The sequence below is a fragment of the Microcaecilia unicolor genome, chromosome 5, assembly GCF_901765095.1.
Source record: "Microcaecilia unicolor chromosome 5, aMicUni1.1, whole genome shotgun sequence".
NCBI lineage: Eukaryota > Metazoa > Chordata > Amphibia > Gymnophiona > Siphonopidae > Microcaecilia > Microcaecilia unicolor.
In genome coordinates, this window is record NC_044035.1 from 10,237,334 (window position 1) to 10,263,204 (window position 25,871).

Consider the following 25,871-nt stretch of genomic DNA (forward strand, 5'->3'; position numbering starts at 1 on the left):
TCTGCAGAAGAGAAATTCAGGCTGGTTCAGATGATGATCAGCTGTCTCAAGATCGACCCACAGAGCCGATTTATCACACAGCTCCAGGGGCGGACTGACCATTCAGGAAACTGGACAGTGCCCGAGGCTCTAGAGAATCCAGAGGCTCTGCCGCCCTCCCCGGTCCTACCTTTAAAGGCGCGCCGCTGGTGATCTAATGGCCTCTGCGGGGTGGGGGGGGGGGGGGAACATGTTCTTTCCTGCCCGTTGTGCTGCCGCTATCCCCCCTGCCATACTTTAAAAATGGTGGCCAAGACTCCCTGCGGAAGTCTCGCGAGACTGTCAAGACCCGCGAGTACTGTGGGAAGTATCGGCCACTATTTTGAAAACACGGCAGCGCAGCAGGCAGGAAGGAACATGCTCCCCTCTCCCCCGCAAAGACCCACTAGACCACCAGGGCCCTTCAAGTAGAACTGGGCAGCGGGGGCATTGGCTGTGGCGGTAGCAGCACAATGGTAGGGGGTGTGTCAGGCAGCAGCTGGGCGGGGGGCCCCAGACCACTCTCAGTTTGCCCCTGCACAGCTCTGAAGTTCACAGAATGAAGGCTGCTTCTCTCTGCTTTGTTTTCCTCATAAAGTCAAATATATTGCATGATAGTAAGCCCAACACAGCTATCAAGTAGGAATTAAATATCTTTCATCCCTCCTATAAATTTTTCATTACTTCTTTCTTCCTTTTCTTAGCCTCACTTGTAAGTCGAAAGCTAAGAGCCTGCAGAACCATAAAACCAGAAATCATATATTCCTGTAGGTCTGAGTGTAGCCATTGGGTAGACTACCAACAACGTCTTGTCTTCTGCCATCTGATCTACAGAACAGAGACTAATAACTGAAGCACAATGCTACGGCAGTATTAAGGGGATGTACCCAACACAGTATTAATATTTCAGAGTTTTGATTGTATTAAGATGTCTTAATAGTTCAGGGATGTGCAACCGCAGTTCTCAAGGGTCACAACCCAGTCAGGATTTTAAGATTTACACAACGAACATGCATGAGGTCTATTTGAATGCAATGGACACAACACATGCAAATCAATGCCATGCATATTTGTTGTGGAAATCTTAAAAAGCCGGCTGGATTGTGGCCTTTGAGGACTGTGTTGCCCACCCACGCTTTGGTTAGATGCAGGTCTCCCAAATTCTATAAATGGTGCTGAATGTTAGCGAACAGTTACAGAAATGGGCACATTACAAAGTAGCATAGTAAATGACGGCAGATAAAGACCTGAACGGTCCATCCAGTCTACCCAACAACATAAACTCATTTTACCATCTATCCTGTTATTTTAGGCCTGCCTTGGTTAGGACAACAAACACCAAGTATCAACTGGACCACTAGCGATATCGACAGTTGGGGTTCCCAATGTTTTGCTTCCTGTCTCACGCCAGTGGTTCCTCCTTCAAGGACTATTTCTGCCTCCCCCGGGGGCCTTCTTTCCTGTGATGCTTCCCTTCCTATGGAATATTGAGATTTCCAAGATGTTTTCAATGCTCAGGAGGCTGATTCCCTTCCTCCACATCGTCCTTTTGACTGCCCTATCGAATTACTTCCGGGCAAGACACCATCTCGGGGTCGGCTGTATACCCTCTCCCGGGAGGGGGGTCCTTAAGGAGGGGGTACTGTCATGTCCCCTACCTCAACGCAAGCGGCGTCCTCGGGCTGCGTAGGGTCCCATCGACATGCACACTTGACTGGCACAGCCCTGAGCCATGTGTGTGTAGTTCTTCTCTGGCTGCAGGCTCCTTGATTACTTTGCTTCCACCCACCTGGGTCTGCTTGTCCTCTGCCTGGCTTCCCTTGCTTCTCTCCTATTGGTCTTCCGGTCAGTGGCGTTCCTAGGGGGGGAGCAGTGGGTGCGGTCCGCCCCGGGTGCACACCGCTGGGGGGGGGCGTGCGCGCGCCTGTCCTTCAATCATTCCATGCTCCCTCTGCCCCAGAACAGGTCCTGTTCCGGGGCAGAGGGAGCATGGAACGATCGAAGGACAGGCGCACGCGGCCCCTCCCCCCAGCGGCGTGCACCCGGGGGGATTCTTTCGTGGGGGGGTGTCCTTTCGCCGGGGGGGGTACGCTGCACCCAGAGGGTGGGGCACATCAGCGATCCGTCCCGGGTGTCAGCCCCCCTAGGAACGCCACTGCTTCCGGTTCCTCCTTCCCCTGCTCTTGTCCTATGGCTGTGCCCCTTCTCCCTGCTGATGTCAGACGCCAGCACTTTATCAGTTGAGCTCTCCCTAGACTCCTTGCTTCGGTTTCTACTTTGGTAGGTGTTACTTGCTCAGTAGTGTGCTTCTCCTCTACTTTGTTCTTCGTTGCTGACTCTTGTGTCTGCTGCCTGCTGACCTTGCCTGTACCTGGATTACTCTTGTGTCTGCTGCCTGCCTACTGACTCTGCCTGTAACTGGATTACTCTTGTGCCTGCTGCCTGCCTACTGACTTTGCCTGTACCTGGATTACTCTTGTGTCTGCTGCCTGCCTACTGACCTTGCCTGTACATGGATTACTCTAGTGTCTGCTGCCTGCCTACTGACTCTGCCTGTAACTGGATTACTCTTGTGCCTGCTGCCTGCCTACTGACTTTGCCTGTACCTGGATTACTCTTGTGTCTGCTGCCTGCCTACTGACCTTGCCTGTACATGGATTACTCTTGTGTCTGCTGCCTGCCTACTGACTCTGCCTGTACCTGGATCACTCTCTTGCCTGCTTATAAAAATGTTGATAACAAGGACTGATCCCTGAAGGATACCATTGATTACAGCCCTTTTCCTTGGAAATAACTCCATTTATCACTTACCATGGTCTTCTCCCACACAATTACTTTCTAACCTACATCTCAGATAGCAATGATTAGGGCCTTCAGCTCATTGAACTGATATTGGGCCACTGGCATCCAAGTGGCAATGCAAATGTAGAGGGCATATTGATTCTGCTTGGCAGTTAGCTCTGTGCCTCTACTAAAATAAGGTGGATGACCTTTTGGCTTGGAAAACTCCTGCAGTTTTTAGAAAGAGCTAGAGCTGAACTTTCTGCCTAGTAACAGCAGTAGAAGGAGACACTGTTGAAGGGAACTGAGAGACTATACACAGCCCAGGGGGGAGGGTGCTGCGTTTGGGTCCAGATTCCCGGCCACTGCACCATCTGGACAAGGCTATTCCTTTAAGACCCATGCAAGTAAACTATAGTAATGTTTAATCTCCAAGCTGCATCATCTTATTACCTACTACCAGAAAGGTCTCTGACTAGCACAGTCTCTGATCCTGAAGTACCGTACGTACGCCCTTGTATAGCCTGGGTTTAAAAGAGGTCACCTTTAACTGATACTTTGTTACCTAGTAGCCTAGTGGTTAGTGCAGTGGACTTTGATCCTGGGGAACTGAGTTCAATTCCCACTGTAGCTCCTTGTGACTCTGGGCAAGTCACTTAACCCTCCATTGCCCCTGGTACAAATAAGTACCTGAATATATGTAAACTGCTTTGGATGTAGTTGCAAAAACCTCAGAAAGGTGGTTCATCAAGTCCCATTTCCCTTTCCCTATTTGAGATTCTACATGGAATGTTGCTACTATTGGAGATTCTAGATGGAATGTTTCTATTCCACTAGCAACATTCCATGTAGAGGCCTGCCCTTGCAGATCAGCAACGCGGCTGCGCAGGCTTCTGTTTCTGTGAGTCTGTACGTGCAGGACGTCAGACTCACAGAAACAGAAGGCTGCGCGGCCACAAGGGCAGGCTTCTACGTGGAATGTTGCTAGTGGAGGAGTAGCCTAGTGGTTAGTGCAGTGGACTTTGATCCTGGGGAACCGAGTTCGATTCCCACTGCAGCTCCTTGTGACTCTGGGCAAGTCACTTAACTTATATAATATGAGTGGAGGAGTAGCCTAGTGGTTAGTGCAGTGGACTTTGATCCTGGGGAACCGAGTTTGATTCCCACTGTAGCTCCTTGTGACTCTGGGCAAGTCACTTAACCCTCCATTGCCCCTGGTCCAAAATAAGTACCTGAATATATGTAAACCATTTTGAATGTAGTTGCAAAAACCTCAGAAAGGCAGTATATCAAGTCCCATTTCCCTTTCCCTTATGACATCACAATATCAGAAGTGAGCCAAGTATTGGGCAATCAAGCCATTGTGACATCACTGATGAGGTTGGCTCAGGCATTGGTAGAATGAGGCATTATGACATCACAGTATCAGCTCTAGTGGAGGAGTAGCCTAGTGGTTAGTGCAGTGGACTTTGATCCTGGGGAACCGAGTTCAATTCCCACTGCAGCTCCTTGTGACTCTGGGCAAGTCACTTAACTTATATAATATGAGTGGAGGAGTAGCCTAGTGGTTAGTGCAGTGGACTTTGATCCTGGGGAACCGAGTTTGATTCCCACTGTAGCTCCTTGTGACTCTGGGCAAGTCACTTAACCCTCCATTGCCCCTGGTCCAAAATAAGTACCTGAATATATGTAAACCATTTTGAATGTAGTTGCAAAAACCTCAGAAAGGCAGTATATCAAGTCCCATTTCCCTTATGACATCACAATATCAGAAGTGAGCCAAGTATTGGGCAATCAAGCCATTGTGACATCACTGATGAGGTTGGCTCAGGCATTGGTAGAATGAGGCATTATGACATCACAGTATCAGCTCTAGTGGAGGAGTAGCCTAGTGGTTAGTGCAGTGGACTTTTAATCCTGGGGAACTGAGTTAAATTCCCACTGCAGCTCCTTGTGACTCTGGGCAAGTCACTTAACTTATATAATATGAGTGGAGGAGTAGCCTAGTGGTTAGTGCAGTGGACTTTGATCCTGGGGAACTGAGTTCAATTCCCACTGCAGCTCCTTGTGACTCTGGGCAAGTCACTTAACCCTCCATTTTCCCTGGTACAAAATAACTACCTGAATATACTATGTAAACCGCTTTGGCGGTATATCAAGTCCCATTTCCCTTTTTCTGGCTGAACTCACTAAATAGCACCGGCGGTTCTTCTAAGATCGGTGAAGTGGCTTCAAAAAACTATATTGAACAGTGTCCCTGTACTGTGACCATTGACGAGCACCAAGGTTCTCCCCGGAAATAGGGTAGGAACGTGTTGAAGGAAAGAAAGAATAAAAAAAATTTATTTCTAAAATTGAAATCAGTTTGATCACAATACGTAAGCAGCTGGTTGCATAGAAACTTCATATAATAACAAAGATGTTAAAAATACTACAAGAACAGTTAATTGGAACACATTTTGTATTGTTTTATTTGTATAATTAAGAAGGTTTAGAAAATTCGATCTTATCTTAAAACTCTACTACTACTAACATTTCTAAAGCACTACTAGGGTTACGCAGCGCTGTACAATTTAAACATAGAAAGACAGTCCCTGCTCAAAGAGCTTACACTCTAAAAGACAAGAGAACAATCTAAAGACAAGTGTACAATCTAGAGGACGAGTGAACAGTTAATCTGATAGGGTGGACAGATTGGGGCATTCTATATTTCTCAAGCGGTTAGGCGCCGAAGGCAGCATTGTAGAGGTGAGTTTTAAGCAGAGATTTGAAGATGGGTAGGGAGGGGGCATGGCGTATGGGTAAAGGAAGATTGTTCCAGGCATAGGGTGAGGCAAGGCAGAATCAGCGGAGCCTGGAGTTGGCAGTGGTGGAGAAGGGTACTGAGAGAAGGGCTTTGTCCTGTGAGCGGAGGTTACGGGCGGGAACATAGGGGGAGATGAGGGTGGAGAGGTAGTGAGGAGCCGCAGACTGAGTGCATTGGTAGGTAAGGAGGAGGAGCTTGAATTGTATGCGATATCTGATCGGAAGCCAATGAAGTGATTTGAGGAGAGGGGTGATATGAGTATATCGGTTCTGGCGGAATATAAGACGTGCGGCAGCGTTCTGAACGGATTGAAGGGGGGGATAGATGGCTGAGTGGGAGGCCAGTGAGGAGTAAGTTGCAGTAATCAACTTATGCAGTAATCAGTCTTTATGCTGACGACACCCAGCTTTACCTCTCCACACCAGAAATCACTGCGGAAACCCAGGCCAAAGTACTGGCCTGCCTATCTGACATTGCTGCCTGGATGTCCAACCGTCACCTGAAACTAAACATGGCTAAGACGGAACTTATTGTGTTCCCACCCAAACCCACTTCTCCTCTCCCTTCACTCTCTATCTCAATTGATAACACCCTCATCGTCCCTGTCTCATCTGCCCGCAACCTTGGTGTCATCTTCGACTCCTCCCTCTCCTTCTCTGCGCATATCCAGCAGATAGCCAAGACCTGTCGCTTCTTCCTCTATAACATTAGCAAAATTCGCCCCCTCCTCTCCGAGCACACCACTCGAACTCTCATCCATTCTCTCATTACCTCTCGCCTTGACTACTGCAACCTACTCCTCACCCCTCTTAGCCATCTATCCCCCCTTCAGTCCATCCAGAACTCGGCCGCACATCTTATCTTCCGCCTCAACCGATATACTCATACCACCCCTCTCCTCAAGTCACTTCACTGGCTTCCGATCAGATACCGCATACAGTTCAAGCTTCTCCTACTCACCTACAAATGCACTCGATCTGCAGCCCCTCCTTATCTCTCTACTCTCATCTCCCCTTATGTCCCCACCCGTAACCTCCGCTCTCTTGACAAATCCCTCCTTTCATACCCTTCTCCACCACCGCCAACTCTAGGCTTCGCCCTTTCTGCCTCGCTTCGCCCCATGCTTGGAACAAACTCCCTGAGCCCATACGCCGGGCCCCCTCCCTACCCATCTTCAAATCATTGCTCAAAGCCCACCTCTTCAATGTCGCCTTCGGCACCTAATCACTACACCTTTTTCTCAGGAAATCTAAACTACCCCAACTTGACATTTCGTCCTTTAGATTGTAAGCTCTTCTGAGCAGGGACTGTCCTTATTTGTTAATTTGTACAGCGCTGCGTAACCCTTGTAGCGCTCTAGAAATGTTAAGTAGTAGTAGTAGTAGTAGTAATCAAGGCGAGAGGTAATGAGAGCGTGGACGAGAGTTCTGGTGGTGTGCTCAGAGAGGAAAGGGCGAATTTTGCTGATGTTGAACAGAAAGAAGCGACAGGTCTTGGCATCTTCACATATTAAAGAGTTCACACATTTTTTTTTTAATTACAAGATTCTATTTTCTTTCTGGAAAATTCCTTCTGTACCTTTGTGTAATCCCTTGTTAGGTTGGGGATTACTAGACAGTAAATCCCTGTTGAGAGTCACTGGGGGGGACTGACTGGGAGGTCCCTAGGTAGGAGGATGTCTTTCGATGCCTGATGGTCCCCTGCCATTAACTTGGAGGGTAAAGGGGAGTCCCAGAATTAAAAGAAGTGAAACCACTGACTGTAAAGAGGAGTTGTGGCTCAGCCAACTCTTCCGTTCTCCGATTCCCTAATGTGGCTGTGCCACGTGAACTTGATCTTACCACAACATCACCCTGTATTTGTTCACACCGGAGCCTGCAAAGGCCTCTCCGGTACTATGCACATTGAGCCTACAAATAGGTGGGAAAATGTGGGATACAAATGTAACAAATAAATAAATAAATAGCTTTCTGTATGGCCTTGAGAGCTTGATTATCCTTTCCAATCAACAATTGTGGTTCTTTTTCTTCTTCTGAATGTTTATCGCCTTGATCTGTGAGTTATTCATATAGATTTTACTTGTTGATTTGTTAAACTTTCCTAAAATTTCTGAAGCACAATATATTTCTAGTTTGGGGGGGGAGGAGGGAGGATTTATAGCGATTGTGTGGATACTGACAAAATCCACCGCAAGATTTCCCAAGCATGTTCTTGAGAACAGAGATCTGGAACATGGTCAGCCCTTTGAGTGATACATACCCAGAAGAGTGGTTGCATGTCAGAAAACAAATATCATTGATTTAAATCAGCATAAAAAGAGGCAGAGAAAAGATTCAGTAAAGATTCTTTATTTACAAGGGCTAAGAACGGTCTTCGACACAGCACTTAGCAGAGGTTGAGCGTTTGCAGAACATCCTCTCTCTCCGTCTCACTGCCACAGAAATTAGACCTGAGAAAAGATACAAATCACAATAATGAGGGCAGGGTGGGTGTGGAAGATATGCCCTCTGTATTAGGAGGATACCGACTGCACTGTCTGCAAACCCATCAAGAGGTTATGAATACGGCCATCGTGATCTTCTATCTCACTAATAAGACACAATGACGGAGAGAGACTGGGCTAAGGAGGGAACAGGAGTGGGAAACAGATCCAGTCATCACTTAAGAGAAAAAGACACAGAGACAAGGGAAAGAACTCGAGAAATCACATTTTCCACATTAAGCACATTCAAGGCACATTTTAGATAAAGTGGAAGAAAGCGGAAATCAGTCGGGTAGAATGCATGTTTAACCATGTTGAAAAACCTGAAATTCTAGGACCCAGATCCAAAAGTAAAAAATAATATGATCAATTTCAAGACTTTGGAAATTTATTTAAAAAAACAAAACAAAAATAAAATATATAAAAAAGAAAGAATAGTGTTAAGCGCACAATTCCGCACTTAACTTTGGGAATGAGGACTTATATCAGCTGAAACTTGGTATAAATCCTGATCCACAAGTTGGGCCCAGATCCACACTATTCTGTAACACTGCAGGTATCTTTTGTGAACACCCCTGACCACCCCCCCCCTTGCCCCCTTTTGAGTCGGTAACGATCTAATTTAAGTGTCCATTGTTACACACAGCTAGATTGGCACCCAAATCATAATTAGTGCCAATTAAGAGCTTAACTAAGATAATTAAATCATTGGTGTCCATTATTTTGGGTGCCAATCTGGGATCCACACACAATTTTGGGTGCTCGGATTTGCGTGTCCTTTATAGAATCTGAGGTGTTCTATTGAGAAATAATGTGTGCAAATGGAATGGATTTAGGAAAGGATCTCCCCATGGAGTTTCCCTTTCAAAAATTGTCTGGCTATTCTCCAAGTGTATTATAGATGCTACGGGGCCCTCTTACTAAGACGCCTAGGCGCCTAAGAGCGTAAAACTCATGTCAAATTGGAACTACCGTCTGGCTACCGTGTGCTGCATGCGGTAATTCCATTTTTGACACGTGTCCAAAACACGCAGTAGAAATTTTCTACCATGGGTGCTTACCCGGCGTTAATCAGCAGTGTACACGGGCTGACAATTACCACCCTGTTAATGTGTGAGACATTACTGCTAAATCAATGGGTGGCGGTAAGGTCTCATGCTGGAAATGGACGCACGCTGGTTTTAATTTGGCCACATGTCCATTTTTGGCCACAAAAAAAAGCCTTTTTTACAGGCACACTGAAAAATGGACGTGCGCAAGTCCAAAAAATGGCCCTTAAGCATATGGAGGAGGGGGAGTGTTGGTGGTTTGCCCCGTTCCTACCCCCAGCACCGTCCATTTTTCTTATGGTGAAAAAACTCCATGCTGGAGGGGGGGGGGGGGGGGGGTAAATTGTTTTTCCATGGGTAAATCTCTTTTTACCTAGGCAAATCTCTTTAAAAAGTCCCCTCTATATGTAACATCCTGCTTCTTCCAGTCAAAAATGGAGGCTCCTTTACTTCTGAAGGAACTTCATATCATTAGAATTAGAAATGCAAATGGTGAATGTACATACACACTTCCATCTCCTCCAAACTGTACAGTGACAGCCTGTGCTCCCAATTTCGGCAGAAGTGGATTATGTATGCTGTTGTTCCAAAGAAATTTCACTTTCTTAGGTGTTCCAACATCAACTTCAGCATCAATGAAAGCAGTGTACTTCTTGCCTGGTGAGATGGATCCCCTTTAAGCAGAGAAACATAAAGAAATGTGATGCCTACCGCCATTCAAAACATATCCCTGAAGTCCCCTCATTAAGAGGATCATGCCCTGATTTGAAGGAAGTCACTTCCAGAAATGTCTCCTTGATCTCTCTTAAATATAACTTTCACTTTGAATGACTCCAGTGGCATCTTCTACTTAAATATGTCTGCCCTATGTTATGCATTACCATCAATTTCAATAACATCGCCTTCTTCCAACAGCTGAAAGTCACAGAAAGTTCATTCACGTGTGGTTTAACAGATATGTTATGTCATAAAATATCGCTACTGAGAGGTCTCATTCTTAAAGGAAAATAATAGAAAAATAATCACTTCCATTGTTCATTATCTAATTTTTTCCCCCTGAACATTTTAGATATTTTTCTCTGAGGCTTTTATAATTGTCTCCCATCAGTTTTTACCTAGACCTTTTATTTTCATTCTGCGTACAAGAAATATTTCCCTATTTGTCAGCTTCTCTTCCTAGCATACCTTCCAATTAGTTGGATCATTTGCTGTACCCCTTCGTCTGTCACGGGATTTTCAAGTCAGTCTCACTTCCTTTTTCTTTTACACACAGAATACAGTTTTTTTGATTTATCGAATTGTTTAATCAGTTTGTTTTCTGATTTATTGAATTGATTTTACCCATTATGTTACACTCGTTCTTTATGTAACCAATGGTTTTATCTACTCTTGATTGACAATTGTTAGGATGTATTATTGTAAGCCACATTGAGTCTGCAAATAAGTGGGAAAATGTGGGATACAAATGCAACAAATAATAATAATACAATGCAATAACACCTTGCTGAAATTCCAGTGATCTAACTTAGGATTAAAAGTCCTACCGTTATGACAGCTTCTGTCTTACCCAGCTGTGTTTTCAGTTCCTAAACTCCTGTATTTTTGAGCTGAATATGGAAGAATGGCGTGACCAAAAAGCGAAGTTACTCACCTGTAGCAGGTGTGACAGCAGGTCAAGTATTTTAACAGCTGGGTGACATCATCTGATGGAAAACTCTACATTAATCTCGCTAATTAGCATCCGCACTGGGCTCCATCAGATGACGTCACCCAGCTGTGACAATTCGACTGGCCTGCTTGTCTTCGGAGAAATACTTAGAGCAGTGTATACACAGTATTAAATTTTCACTTGTCTATGAACTCACTTGAAAATCTGATAAGGTTTTGTAGATCTGTTATTGCTGTACAGTGCTATACTGAAGTATCCCTGCACATTATGACTTCCAGAGACTGTGACAGTCACCTTATATCTCCAGCCTATAGAGAAGACACATTCATTAGAGGCTCATCATGCAAAAACAATATCCTGTAGAAAAAGAATATCATCATTGTTTTTATTTAGGTATGAAGAATTTTACATAGTAACATAGTAGATGACGGCTGAAAAAGACCTGCATGGTCCATCCAGTCTGCCCAACAAGATAAACTCATATGTGTATACCTTACCTTGATTTGTACCTGCCTTTTTCAGGGCACAGACCGTACAAGTCTGCCCAGCAGTATTTCCTGCCTCCTAACCACCAGTCCCGCCTCCCATCACCAGCTCTGGCACAGACCGTATAAGTCTACCCTCCACTATCCTCGCCTCCCAACCACCAACCTCTCTTCCCCCACCCAATTTCGGCTAAGCTTCTGAGGATCCATTCCTATTGCACAGGATTCCTTTATGCATATCCCACGCATGTTTCAATTCCGTTACCCCCTTCAATCTCATTTCATGTCCTCTCATTCTACCAACTTCCCATCTCCGGAAAAGATTTTTTTGCGGATTAATACCTTTCAAGTATTTGAATGTCTGTATCATAAGTGTAACAATACAGCAGGGAAATAGCCAGACCTCGGCGGGAGGGGCACAGTTTAGACTGCCCGCCTGCTACTTTGGACCCCCCCCCCCCACTGCCGACTCCCCTGCTGCCGTCGCTAGGTACCTCTGCTGGCGGGGGTCCCCAGCCCCCGCTAGCCGAAGTCTTCTTCAGCGCCGGTCAACTCCGGTGCCTTCGCTGATGATCTGTTTCCGATGTCCTGACTCATCCTGTATGTAGCCCCGTGCAGGACGTGCACGCAAGAGTCAGGAGTCAAAAACAGATCATCAGCGAAGTGCCGGAGTCGACCAGCGCTGAAGAAGACTTCGGCTGGCGGGGGTTGAGGACCTCTGCCAGCAAATGTACCTGGCGGCAGCAGTGTGTGTGTGTGGGGGGGGGGGGGGTCAGTGGCGGGAGGGGGGTCCAGAGTAGAGGGGGCCAGGGCTTAATCTGTGGGGGCCCATGCCCCGTGGCCCTACCTAGCTACGCCCCTGCAATACAGAGAGGGTCCAAAGTACAGAACAAAGTCCAAAATACAGCAAAAAGCACCAGGCGCCTTCAGAAACGGGACACAGTTCTATTTATTGTAAAAATCTATATTCCAATATGGACCCGACACGGGCTGTGTTTCGGCGCACAGCGCTTGCATCAGGGGTCAGATATGCTATATGCAACAATCAAATTTCTTCCTTATGAAATATTAAGGTATTCCGTCTGTTCTGTAAGGTAGTTGCTCGATGCACTGAAGTCATAAAGTCGCTCCGTTCCTTAATAAAGGAGCAAACGGTGTAACATTTTCTAGTACAAGATCTGAATGGCAGCTTCCAAATAGGGAAAAGGAAAAAGTGGAGTAGCTGCCTGGTAGTTAGAGCGGAAGGCTGAGAACCAGGGAAACCGGGGTTCAAATCCTGCTGCCGCTCCGTGTGACTTTGGACAAGTCAATTAACTCTTCATTGCCTCAAGTAAAAAAATTAGATTATAAGCCCTCTAGGGACAGGAAAGTGCTTAACTCAATATGAGCTACTACTGAAAAAGTTAAGAGCTAAATCTAAATAAATAGCTCTGTGTTTCCAAGAAGGCCAGAGGGGCCATGATTAAAGAACTAATTTCAGGGAAGACCCAATTATTTTTTGACATGGTCTTTCTACCCCTGCAGCAGTGGGAAGTTTACAAATCCTTGAGTGAATTCCTTCAAAAAGGCGGTAAATAAATCCTAATAAATAAATAAAACTTGGTAATGGGGTCTGGGTGATGGCTTTAAATATTGGACTTGTAAGAAGCAAAGCTTAAAGAGGCCTGAATGGTTTACTTGGGGGGGGGGGGGGGGATACTCGCAAGGCAGTCCACTGGACCACCAGGGCATTTTTAAAAGGTTGGGGGGGGGGGGGGTCAGGAGGGTACGGGGGAAAGAAGCAAGGGCAGCTGTAAAAGTCACCTTGCCCTAAGGACTAAAAACCTACTGATAGCTCAGGAGATGTCAGTAGGTTGTAGTCATTAAGGCAGGGATTTTCTGTGCGTTTTAATACAAACTAGCTCATTAGCTAAGACTTTCAGTCACTGCTTCCATGCATGGTAAAGAGCCAAAAGCCTCTGTGCAGTACCCATACAATAACGCTTCATTTAGACTTGCTAAAACCAATCTAAATGATATGTTGCAAAAGTCATATAGGTAAAGTCATAGATCCTATGACCTGGTTGCTCTCTCTTCAACACAAAGCAATGCAGTGGCGTAGCCACAGGTGGGCCTGGTTGGGCCGGGGCCCACCCACTTAGGGCTCAGGCCCACCCAACATTAGCACACGTTTAGCAGTAGCCGGTGGGGATCCCAAGCTCCGCCAGCTGAAGACTTCCCCCTGATGGTAACGAAAATGCTACTGTCCACAATACATGCACCTGCGCTTGCTCAGCTTTCAGCGCATGCCTGCTATAGACTGCCAAGGTGGAAAGGAGCGTTTTTTCACCAGCTGAGATAATTTATTTTGGGGGGGGGGGGGGTGAAGGGAACACTTGGTGCCCACCCACTTCTTGCCTAGGCCCAACCAAAATCTGTTTTCTGGCTACGCCTCTGAAGCAATGTAACGGAGTTTGTGATATTAACAACCATTTTCCCCCCCAGTGAATTAACATTTCTGTTAATTGTTATCTATTTACCAAAAATAATTATAACTCCACTTTGCCCCCATAATTTCCCAATAGATTAAAATATCAACTCACGAGAAAAGTCTTTGGTGTCTCCAGTATTCAAGTAAAACTTTTGGCTCACTCTTGTGACCCCACGAAAAGAATCTGCATAATGACCCATCCTTGGACATCCACCAGATGGACATGGGAAGCCAGTTCCCTGGAGAAAATTTAAAGTTCTATGTAGAAAGGTCAACTGAACCCAAATATCTTCCAGTAACGTGCTGTGTTGTTTTAATTGTGCCAAGAGTTGCTGTTTTCTCTTGAATATAGAATTCACATCAATTTATGTTATGTAAAATTGGCATTTGAGTTTTGAGGGACTAAGGATTAAAGGATTAAATTTAATTAAGTGCACCGGGGACTATGGTGAACAAACCCAAAACACACTGCATTTCAATCCAAGACTGAATCGGGGGCTATCAAAAAGGATTCTAACATATTTTGTTCATTGCTTCAGCCCATAGTAGGCTGGTGCAATTATTAAAAATTCAAGATATTATAGAAAGCTTGTAGAACTCTCTTTAATAATCCTCCGGTGTACACTTCAATCAAAATTCAGGCTGGGTCAAACTTTTTTTTATTGAAAGTCATCTGAACATTTGGCCAGCACAGATAGAGAATCAAATTTGTCTACTGAGAGGCCTCCTAGCAATCTGTTACCTTACATAAAGGCCCTTTGCTATCTAGGGGAGGGACTGAGATATATGGAAAACTAGGAAAGTATTCAATTGGCAGTGTTATTCCAGGATATTCAATTCCAGGTCATGTCTGGATATTGAATATCCAGGTTTGTACAGTTGGCTGTCCTTTATCTGGTTAAATTTGATATTCGACACGGCACCGTGTTTCAGCAACAATGCCTGCCTCAGAAGTCTGTGTTTTGGTTACTGTACCCAAATGTAAGAGTGGCTGATTCAAAAAGGGTACTAAACATTCAAAGATACAGAAGCATCAAATGCTGTCAAAACTGCGATATCTTTGAACCAGTCAACACCAAGATACCATCAATATCACTGTAGGACATTGCCTTGGTCCATTTTATTGATAGTCTTTATAAAGACTGATTTATGTTTAGTACCTTTTTTGAATCAGTCACTCTTACATTTGGGTGCAATAACCAAAATACAGACTAATGAGGCAGGCATTATTGCTGAAACACAGTGTCGTGTCGAGTCGGGATCTTGCTAGGTATTTGTGACCTGGATTGACCACTGTTGGAAACAGGATGCTGGGCTTGATGGACCTGTGGTCTGTTCCAGTGTGGCAACACTTATGTAATGTGTTTGGAATTCTGAATGGAATCTTGCTACTCTTTGGGGTTCTACATGGAATGTTACTACACTTTGAAATTCTGCATGGAATCTTGTTATTCTTTAGAATTCTAGAATCTTGCTACTCTTTGGCGTTCTAGTGCAATGTTGCTACTATTTGGGTTTCTGCCAGGTACTTATGACCTGGATTGGCCACTGTTGGAAACAGGATGCTGGGCTTGATGGACCTTTGGTCTGTCCCAGTGTGGCAATACTTATGTACTTATGAGTCCATTCATCTATTCATGAAATACAGCCATTTAAACTTTCTTCGTCTCCTGGGTTTTATTGCAAGAATCCTGTTGGTCGTACTATTTCCTTTTTTACCTTATCCTACTCGTAGCAGATCTTGTTTCTCCACTTTGGTGGTTGATCTCTAAATATGATATTCAGCACTTAGGGGTCCTTTTACTAAGCCGTGGTAAAAAGTGTCCTGTGGTAGTGTGGGCGCATATTTTAGGCGTGTGCTGGGCCATTTTTTACTGTGGCTGAGAAAAAGGGCTTTTTTAATGGGCCGGGCAATGGGCGTGTGCTGAAATTAAAATTAACGCATGCCTATTTACGGCCTGAGCTCTTACTGCCACCCATTGACCTAGCAGTAAGGGCTCACACGTTACCTGCACAGTAACCATACAGTGCTGATTACTGCTAGGAATTATTTTCTACCGCGGGATTCGGCGTGCGCCAAACTCAGAATTACCACCAGGTGCATGCGTTAGCCCAGCAGTAGTGCTGATTTAATGCATGCTACCCGCATGTTAGCCCTCCTGCACTTTAGTAAAAGGACCCCTTAACCACCTAAGTGAAACCGAATAAAGGAAAGACTGTTTTTGCTGGAGAGTTGCAGTGGCCTTAGGCGCACGCTGTTGACGAGAATGAGCGTGCTGGGACTGAGCTTGGGCAGGCTGCTGAGAAGCAGGAGTGTACCTATGCCTAGCATAGGAATAGGGAGCACTCCTCTTCCCTCCAAAAAACCTCCTAGATGAGGAGGTAGTAGCAGAAGACGCCCGGCGGGAGAGAGAATCCATAGCATCATTGTGCTTCTTGATCTGGTCAACAAGATCCTCTACTTTCTCACCAAAAAGGTTATCCCCCCGGCAAGGAACATCCGCCATCCGCTGCTGGACCGAATGATCCAGGTCAGAGACACGCAGCTGGACAGTTGCCTCACCGGGTTCCGCAAGTGGACGCTCAAAAGAGCTGGTATGTCTGGATCTTGGCAGTGAGCATAGAGGCCTGATGTATTCCTCCCAAAAGAGTCCAAGGTTCTAGATTCTCTGCCTGGGGGTGCCGAGGCATAGTCCCTAGTGCTCTTGGCTATTTTGAGGGCGGAGTCCACCACCATAGAATTGTGAGGTAGCTGAGACCTCATAAATCCAGGTTTACCGAGGATCCAATATTGGGATTCAGCTTTTTTCGGGATCACGGGATTAGACAGAGGGAACGATCAGTTTCGCATAAGGACTTCCTTCAGTACATTATGCAAAGGCGCCGTTGCAGCCTCTCTAGGCAGAGAAGGATAATCCAGAACCTCGAGCATCTCAGCCCTGGGCTCATCCTCAACCTCCATAGGGAAGGGAATAGCTGCAGCCATTTCCCAGACAAAGGAGGCAAAGGATAGACTCTCTGGTGGAGAAAGCCTCCTTTCTGGTGGAGGGGAAGGTTCAGTGGGAATCCCATAGGACTCATCAGAAAAAAAGTACCTGGGATCTTCCTCTTCCTCCCACGAACGCTCATCTTCAGTATCGGACAAGACATCCCTCAGAGCAGTCTGAAACTGAACCTGACACGACGCCGAGGAGCGACGTCCTCGATGGCAGTGCCGAGAAGTCCATGCCTGCCTGGACTGTGGTGAAGCTTCCTCCAACAACGTCGAAGGGGAGTCGACCTGGGTGGCAGGCGGCACTGAGGTCAGGGACCACAGAAGCCACTGCAGCAGACGGTACGGAAGGCGCAAGCACCCCCGACACCGAAGCAGACTGGCGCAGCAATCTTCCAGAAGCTCTGGAAGCAGGGCCCTGATGCGCTCATCGAGAGCCGCTGTTGGACAAGGCTGCGGGGTTGGTAAAGGAGCCGGTGGCAGAAAGTGTCGAGGCTCGGGAGCAGGTACTGGGCTGCCAGAAGACCGATGCATCGGCACCTCCTGAATAGAGGAGAAGAGATCCTCTCGGCGCCGACACTTCTCGGGTGTCAATTCCCTCGACACCCCGGAGCTCCCAGCACCGTGTGTCGAAGGAGAACGATGGCGGTGCTTCTTCGCCTTCACTCGACGCCCGTCATCGAGACTCCTTGGTACCGATGAGGAAGATGTGGAATCCTCACGCCTCCTCGGGGCCGGGTTCGACGAAGGTCGGTCCCCGGGGGGCCTGCATAACAGAAGGCCTCGAGGCAGGTGGAGACCCACTCAATGCCTCACTGCTCCCAGCGCAAATTGGTCTTTCAGCAGCCATTACCTCCGCTCCCGACGTGAATGCTTCCCTTGATGTCGACGCCGCCGACCTCGGCACCGATGTCGAAGGATCGGACCAAGCCCCAAAAAGCTTCTCTCGTTGGGCTTCTCAAGATGCTTGGGTCCGTTTCTTCATACGAAGACACTGACTTTAAGCGGCTGGGCTATGGTCGGGCCCAAGGCACTGGATACACCAGGTGTGGTATCGGTACCTGAGATGGTCCAGTTGCACAGAGTACAGAGTTTGAAGCCGCTGGGTGTCTTCGATGACATGGAAGGAAAAACGGCTTCAGCAAAATCAAAAGACACGATTGTGCCTGTTAAAAGTAAAAAGGGTACTAAAAATAAGGGAAGAAGCCGACCGCGTCAAAAAACAAAGGAAACTTTAAAAAGTGAAGAAATCTGAAAGATACTACGGGATTTGTTTTATTTTTTTAACTGACTAATAAAATAAAGAAAAATTAGAACAAACTAGTGAAAAATTCGCGAAGACTCTTTTTCTGGACTTGAGAGGAGCGGAGATAAAAACCTAGCGCACCTCAATGCGGAAAAAAGAAAACTGAGGGAATGCGCTCATGCGACGGGTCTGCGCACGCACGCCAGAAGACTCTGGCAAAACTTTTAAAATATTTTGCTTGCAAAATGCCGATTCCTGGGCCCACGCAGACGTCGACCCACATGTGAGAACAAGCAGCCTGCTTGTCCTCGGACAATCATATTTAAATCTTAATTCTGAGAAATGTCCACTTATCTTATTGATATACATCAGTGTAAGGCTTAAACGTCTTCACAGCGAGTACTGTTTGTACCTTTTCAGATTTAGCTCCTATTCATTTAAAATATTTTTGACCACGTATAAGTGCACTGTGAAAGTATATACCTGCATATTTTTAGCCAGGTGAATGGGAGGCATTCCCAAGGATGCATTTTGAGTGGACCTGGGAAATAGCAGTCGTAATTTGCAAGTTATTTCCCAGTCAGATTTAGCCTGCATAAACATCAAGGGCAAAGTCCCTGGCCAGGTGCACCCGTAGACAGTTTTGAAAGGGAAACAGCATAGGAACTCTCCTTTTAAAAATGGGTAGAAAGTCCGCAGGTGTTAGCTACCCATGGACTTTGCACCTCTGTAAGATGTTCTGCAAATCACCTCCTACATGCCTTTCAGTATGTGTCTTAATTGCATTGCCAACAACAAATAGGGACTAAATTCTTTTTTTTTTCTCCAGCTCTTATATCCCGTTTAAATCCAACTGAAATCAAAGCGGGTTCCACTAAGATTCAAATACCAATAATAGATCTACATATTCAGAAATATTTATTGAATAAGTTTTCAAAATTTGTTGTTAAAACTTGTTAAAATATGTACGGACTGTGAAATATTGCAGGAAGACCTTAGGAAACTGGAAGACTGGGCATCCTAATGGCAGATGAAATTTAATGTGGACAAATGCAAGGTGATGCACATTGGAAAGAATAATCTGAATCATAGTTACCTGATGCTAGGGTCCACCTTGGGGGTCAGCACTCAGGAAAAAGATCTGGGTGTCATTGTAGATAATAAGCTGAAATCTTCTGCTCAGTGTGTGGTGGCGGCCAAAAAAGCAAACAGGATGCTAAGAATTATTAGGAAAGGGATGCTGAATAAGACCAAAAAAAACATAATGCCTTTGTATCGCTCGCCGTATCTCAAAAAAGATATAAAGGAATTAGAAAAGGTTCAAAGAAGAGCAACCAAAGTGATAAAGGGGATGGAACTCCTCTCGTATGAAGAAAGGCTAAAGAGATTAGGGGTCTTCAGCTTGGAAAAGAGACAGATGAGGGGAGATATGGTTGAGGTCTACAAAATCCTGACTGGCGTAGAACAAGTAGAAGTAAATCGATTTGTTATTCACTCCAAAAGTACAAAGACTAGGGGACACTTGAGGAAATTACATGGAAATACTTTAAAAACAGATCTCTAGGGCAGGGGGAATTTTAGCTCCCCATAAGAACATAAGCACTATCATACTGGGACAGACCGAAGTTCCATCAAGCCCGGCATCCTGTTTCCAACAGTGGCCAATCCAGGTCACAAGTACCTGACAATATCCCAAAAGAGTAAAAGAGACTTTATGCTGCTTATCCTAGAATATGCAGTGAATTTTCCCATCTTAATAATGGCTAATGGGCTTTTCTTTTAGGATCCAAACCTTTTTTAAACCCTGCTAAGCTAACTGCTTTTACCAGATTCTCTGATGGATATCTGATGCCCCCAGGTCCTTTTTCCTCTTTTTTTCACTTCTCCCCCTTTTTGAGTACTATGTTACAATGTTGTTTGTTCCCTTTGGGTATATAGTAATGTTTGAGGAGCAAGAATTTTTGGATTGTTTTTTTCCCCTTTCTTTCATTTACCACATTCTCTGGCAATGAATTCCCAAGTTTAATTACACATTGAGTGAAGAAATATTTTCTCTGGTTTGTTTTAAATTTACTACTTTGTAGCTTCATTGCGTACCCCCAATTCCTAGTATTCTTGGAAAGAGTAGACAAGAGATTCACGTCTACCCATCCCACTCCACTCATTATTTTATAGACCTCTATCATATCTCCCCTCAGTCATCTTTTCGCCAAGCTGAAGAGCCCTAACTGCTTTAGCCTTTCCTCTTAGGGAAGTCGTCCCATCCCCTTTATCATTTTTGTCACACTTCTCTGTACCTTTTCTAATTCCTCTAAATCTTTTTTGAGATGCAGTGACCAGAATTATGCACAATATTTGAGTTGCAGTCGCAGCATGGAGTGATACTAAGGCATTATAACATTCTCATTTTTGTTTTCCATTCCCTTCCTAATAATGCCTAACATTCTATTTGCTTTATTAGACACCACTGCACACTAGGCAGAGAGTTTCAATGTATGATTAACGATGATACCTAGATCCTTTTTCCTAGGTGGTGACTCCTAATGTGGAACCTTGCATCACGTAGCTGTAGTTTGGGTTCCTCTTTCCCACATGTATCACTATACACTTGTTCACATTAACATCAGCTCAATAAAGACACAACCCCTTCTCATGAGGTATGAGAAAGACTTACTGACTTAAATGATTCATATGTGGGCGAGGGATACCCAATAAATCCATCTGGATTGATGATACTATCAGAATAGTATTCATAGCTTCGTAAGTGGTTACAGGCCACAAAGTCACGGGTACCTGTGAAAAGAGATTCATATGAATGTGTGTTGGTTGGAATTTTATTTACTCTTCATTTTATTTCTGTAGGTTGTGATATATTTGAAAGGAACAATAAAAATGTTATTGTAATTCATGAAGTATCAAGACACAAATAACTGTGAGTAGGTGTTAAATGCCCCAATACTGACTCATGAATCCAATCTCTCTCTCTTCAGGCCTCAGTCTCTCCATCACTGTATTTACCCTCCTTCCTCTGTCCTCTATAAACACTTTCCACCTTTCCCAAAGATAGCAGAGATATTAATGGCAAAGCTTCACACACTGTACCTCCCTCCTTTCCCCACAGTATACAAGCATAAAGAATGCATGCTGGGACAAGGAAGACAGGCTGCCATGGGGACAACGTGTACAGCTGTAGCTCTTCTTGACATTGATGTTATAGGGCGTGACTTGGCTGCCACTTGTCTGCCTCATGATGGTAACACTGCCCCATGGTGGCAATCACCCACCAGCTTATATCCTCCAGTAATAGAACTGCAGGTATCCAATGTGTTCACTCATTAGAACATAAGAGCAGCCATACTGGGTCAGACCAATGGTCCATCTAGCACAGCATCCTGCTTTTCAAACAGTGGCCACGCCAGGTCACAAGTACCTCGCAGAAAACCAAATCATGGCAACATTCCATATAGAACCCCAAAGAATAGCAAATTCTGGAATCCTAAAGAGTGACAAGATTCCATGCAAAATCTTAAAGAGTAGCAACATTTCATACTACGAATCCCAGGGCAAGCAGTTGCTTCCCATGTCTGTCTCAATAATGGAGGATTGGCCTAGTGGTTAGAGCACCAGTCTTGCAATCCAGAAGTGGCCGGTTCAAATCCCACTGCTGCTCTTTGTGATCTTGGGCAAGTCACTTAACCCTCCATTGCATCAGGTACAGACTTAGATTGTGAGCCCTCCTGGAACAGCGACATATCCAGAGTACCTGAATGTAACTCACCTTGAGCTACCACTGAAAAAGTTGTGAGCAATATCTAAATAAATAAATATCAGACTATGGACTTTTCCTCCAGGAATTTGTCCAAACCTTTTTTAAACCCAGATATTCTAACCACTGTTACCACATCCTCTGGCAAAGAGCTCCAGAGCTTAACTATTCTTTGAGTGAAAAAAATATTTCCTCCTGTTTGTTTTAAAAGTATTTCCATGTGACTTCCTCGAGTGTCCTCTAGTCTGTACTTTTGGAACGGTTTGAAAATATAAGCTGGTGGGTGATTGATTTTATTCCCTTACACCCTCTTGTTGGTAATCATTTACAGAGTTATATTTATAGGGCGCATAGTGGCTCCTTAAAATACATACTATACACTCCTATTGACTGAATGAAGCCATTGAATGGAAAATTGGTTATGATTGGGTGGTCGGATTCATGCGCTTACATTCTGATTGGGTAGTTCATATTGTGGTTTGTGTTAAAGGGTGGATACTATTTTGTCTTTTTTATATATGTTTTTGAATTATTGTGTGGAAGAAGAAAAGCTTGAGTTTGTGGGGGGGGGGGGGGCACTAATTTTCGGATGAGAAGGTTATTTTAATGGTGATAATTGTTGTTTTGTTTTGTAGTATTTGAAAATTTGGGAAGGCTGTGTGCCCGAATGCAGAGCCACAGCTCAAAATCTGATCATGGTGGTGGTTTATGTTACAGCTCTTTCCAAAAGAAAACAAGAAAAAAAACCTGAAGATACATTACAGATCATTGAGGATAAGTGTGATGTTAGGTATAAGTGTGAAATTAATTTTTGTAATGTGTTTCATATTCATGATTATACTTACAGAAGGTATTATATGAAAGTTGAGGATTAACGCTAAACTGTTTCATAGCCTCTGATAATGATGGTCCCCATTATTAGAGTAAAGGAGGAGTAGCCTAGTGGTTAGTGCAGAGGACTTTGGTTCTAAGGAACTGAGTTCAATTCACACTGCAGCTCCTTGTGACTCTGGGCAAGTCACTTAACCCTCCATTGCCCCTGGTACAAAATAAGTACCTGAATATATGTAAACCGCTTGAATGTAGTTGATATACTGCCTTTCTGAGGTTTTTGCAAGTCCCATTTCCCTTTCCCTATTTGAGATTCTACATGGAATGTTGCTATTCCACTAGCAACATTCCATGTAGAAACCTGCCCTTGCAGATCAGCAATGCGGCCGTGCAGGCTTCTGTTTCTGTGAGTCTGACATCCTGCACGTACGTGCAGGACGTCAGACTCACAGAAACGGAAGCCTGCGCGGCCACAAGGGCAGGCTTCTACATGGAATGTTGCTAGTGGAGGAGTAGCCTAGTGGTTAGTGCAGTGGACTTTGATCCTGGGGAACCGAGTTCGATTCCCACTGCAGCTCCTTGTGACTCTGGGCAAGTCACTTAACCCTCCATTCCCCCTGGTACAAAATAAGTACCTGACTATATGTAAACTGCTTTCAATGTAGTTGCAAAAACCTCAGAAAGGTGGTATGTCAAGTCCCATTTCCCTTTCCCTTATGACATCACAATATCAGAAGTGAGCCAAGTATCGGGCAATCAAGCCATTGTGACATCACTGATGAGGTTGGCTCTTATTGGTGGAATGAATGGAGGAGTAGCCTAGTGGTTAGTGCAGTGGACTTTGATCCTGGGGAACTGAGTTCAATTCCCACTGCAGCTCCTTGTGACTCTGGGCAAGTCACTTAACCCTCCATTGCCCCTGGTACAAAATAAGTACCTGAATATATGTAAACCGCTTGAATGTAGTTGATATACCGCCTTTCTGAGGTTTTTGCAAGTCCCATTTCCCTTTCCCTATTTGAGATTCTACATGGAATATTGCTATTCCACTAGCAACATTCCATGTAGAAGTCGGCCCTTGCAGATCAGCAACGCCGCCGCGCAGGCTTCTGTTTCTGTGAGTCTGACATCCTGCACGTACGTGCAGGACGTCAGACTCACAGAAACAGAAGCCTGCACGGCCACAAGGGCAGGCTTCTACATGGAATGTTGCTAGTGGAGGAGTAGCCTAGTGGTTAGTGCAGTGGACTTTGATCCTGGGGAACTGGGTTCGATTCCCACTGCAGCTCCTTGTGACTCTGGGCAAGTCACTTAACCCTCCATTCCCCCTGGTACAAAATAAGTACCTGAATATATGTAAACTGCTTTGAATGTAGTTGCAAAAACCTCAGAAAGGCGGTATATCAATTCCCTTCCCCATTTCATTTATTAAACGTCAGCATTGTACATATAGATAAATCAACTGTTTTTGTTTTTCTTGTTTTCTTTTGAGTTCACTTCTTTTTTGGCTGTTGGCATTGATCTTAGTTGTTATAAAATAGGCTTAAATAGGCACCTCTTATTATCTAGACATACTCATCTTCTTATAAAATTGTGGGCCCATTTCAAACATCCTGCCTGGCAGTATATCAGCTCTGTAGAAAGGGATTGGTTAGTTTAGATGATTGTGGAACATAAATTCCCTTCTTGCAGCTGTATGCACATTTAGGAAACAATTTTATAAAGTCTTTTTCACTCATATGTCGCTTTTTTATAAAATACCGACTGGTCTAAAGGTATTTTTTGGATTATTTATATACACCTGAAAATGTTACACACCGAGAGCTATTCTATCAAGGGTACGTGTCCTTTATAGACTAGCGTTTAGGGCATAAACCACACCTAACTTTAGGTGCTGGCAATTACACCTGTTAAAAAGCAGATATAAATGCCAGCACCTAAATTAAGCGTGTTTCGGCTGAATTTTATTTATTTACTAGTAAAAAAAGGCCCGTTTCTGGAGCCAATGAAACGGGCGCTAGCAAGGCTTTCCTGTGCCCCCCCACCCGTCGTCGGTGTTGGTGAATTGCTCCGCCTCCGCCGTCAACGTCATAACGTTTGACGCGAGGGCGGTGAATTGGTCCGCCTCCGCCCTCAACGTCATAACGTTTGACGTGAGGGCGGGGCCCAGAGACTGTGATTTTCGAGGCTTCAGAGCTTCGAACATACGAACCTTGGCTTCAGTGACGTCAGCAGCCAATAGAACGTTGAGGGTGAGTTTTATATATATAGATTTGTAGCATTTGTATCCCACATTTCCCCACCTATTTGCAGGCTCAATGTGGCTTACAATTGTTCCGTAATGGTGATCACCAATTCCGGAAAAGAGAAATACATAGTTAAAATATGGAGGTGACAGAGTGGAATTAGGTAGTCAAATAAATAAAGTTCATTATCGTAATAAGAAATAAAAGATAATTGGATAAAACTCCAATCGTAACAAATTAGACTTGAACAATCAGGAATAAAGAGTTACGTTTTGTGTAGCTCTGGTGTAAATTTTGCTATTGGTATTTAGGATGGATCTTTGTGGTATGCCTTATTGAATAAGTTAGTTTTCAGTAATTTTTGGAAATTATGTCGTGTGTTGTTTTTATTGATTTTGGTAATTCATTCCATATTTGCGTGCTTATATAAGAGAAACTGGATGCATATGTTGATTTATATTTTAACCCTTTGCAGTTGGGATAGTGGAGATTCAGGAACGTATGTGATAATTTAGTAGAATTCCTGGTTGGTAGGTCTGTAAGGCCTGACATATATCCCGGAGCTTCACCGTGTATAATGTTATGAACCAGAGTGCAAACCTGGAACGCAATGAATTCTGTGTTTACATGCGTAAAAGTGTGGAATGTCCCCGAAACGCTCCTAGCCATGCCCCCAATAATTCACATGTGGATCTTTATGGAATACGATCTGCATATAAATCCTAAGTAAGGCCAATTAATACCAATAATTAGTTGTTAGCAGTCAATTATTGGCACTGATTGGCTTGTTATGCAATTAAGTTGCGCGCAGAAATCAGCTACACGTCCAACTTTAGTCACCATTTATAGAATCTGGAGTTTAGTGCAAAATTTAACAATTAAGGAGTCCTTTTACTAAGGTGCAGCAAAATGTGGCCTACGGTAGTCTGTGTGCGTGATTTTGGTGTGTGCCAGGCCAGTTTTTACCGCTTCTGGGAAAAAGGGCTTTTTTCAATGGACCGGGAAAAGGGCCTGCGATAAAACTGAAACC

At 44.6% G+C, this 25,871-nt stretch overlaps 1 protein-coding gene across 3 annotated transcripts in view; it reads right to left on the bottom strand.

The window, feature by feature from the left end:
* Positions 1-7,965: 7,965 nt before the first annotated feature.
* The window catches only part of LOC115471079 (pancreatic triacylglycerol lipase-like), a 53,449-nt gene continuing 35,543 nt past the window's right edge, over positions 7,966-25,871 (bottom strand). For all 3 annotated transcript variants that reach the window (XM_030204755.1, XM_030204754.1, XM_030204753.1), the window contains 5 exons: positions 20,673-20,791; positions 13,873-13,999; positions 11,002-11,113; positions 9,643-9,810; positions 7,966-8,054 (listed from right to left, as the gene is read on the bottom strand). In XM_030204755.1, coding sequence (XP_030060615.1) covers positions 7,991-8,054; positions 9,643-9,810; positions 11,002-11,113; positions 13,873-13,999; positions 20,673-20,791 — 590 coding nt within the window. In that variant the 3' untranslated portion in view covers positions 7,966-7,990. The remainder of the gene's footprint in view (positions 8,055-9,642; positions 9,811-11,001; positions 11,114-13,872; positions 14,000-20,672; positions 20,792-25,871) is intronic.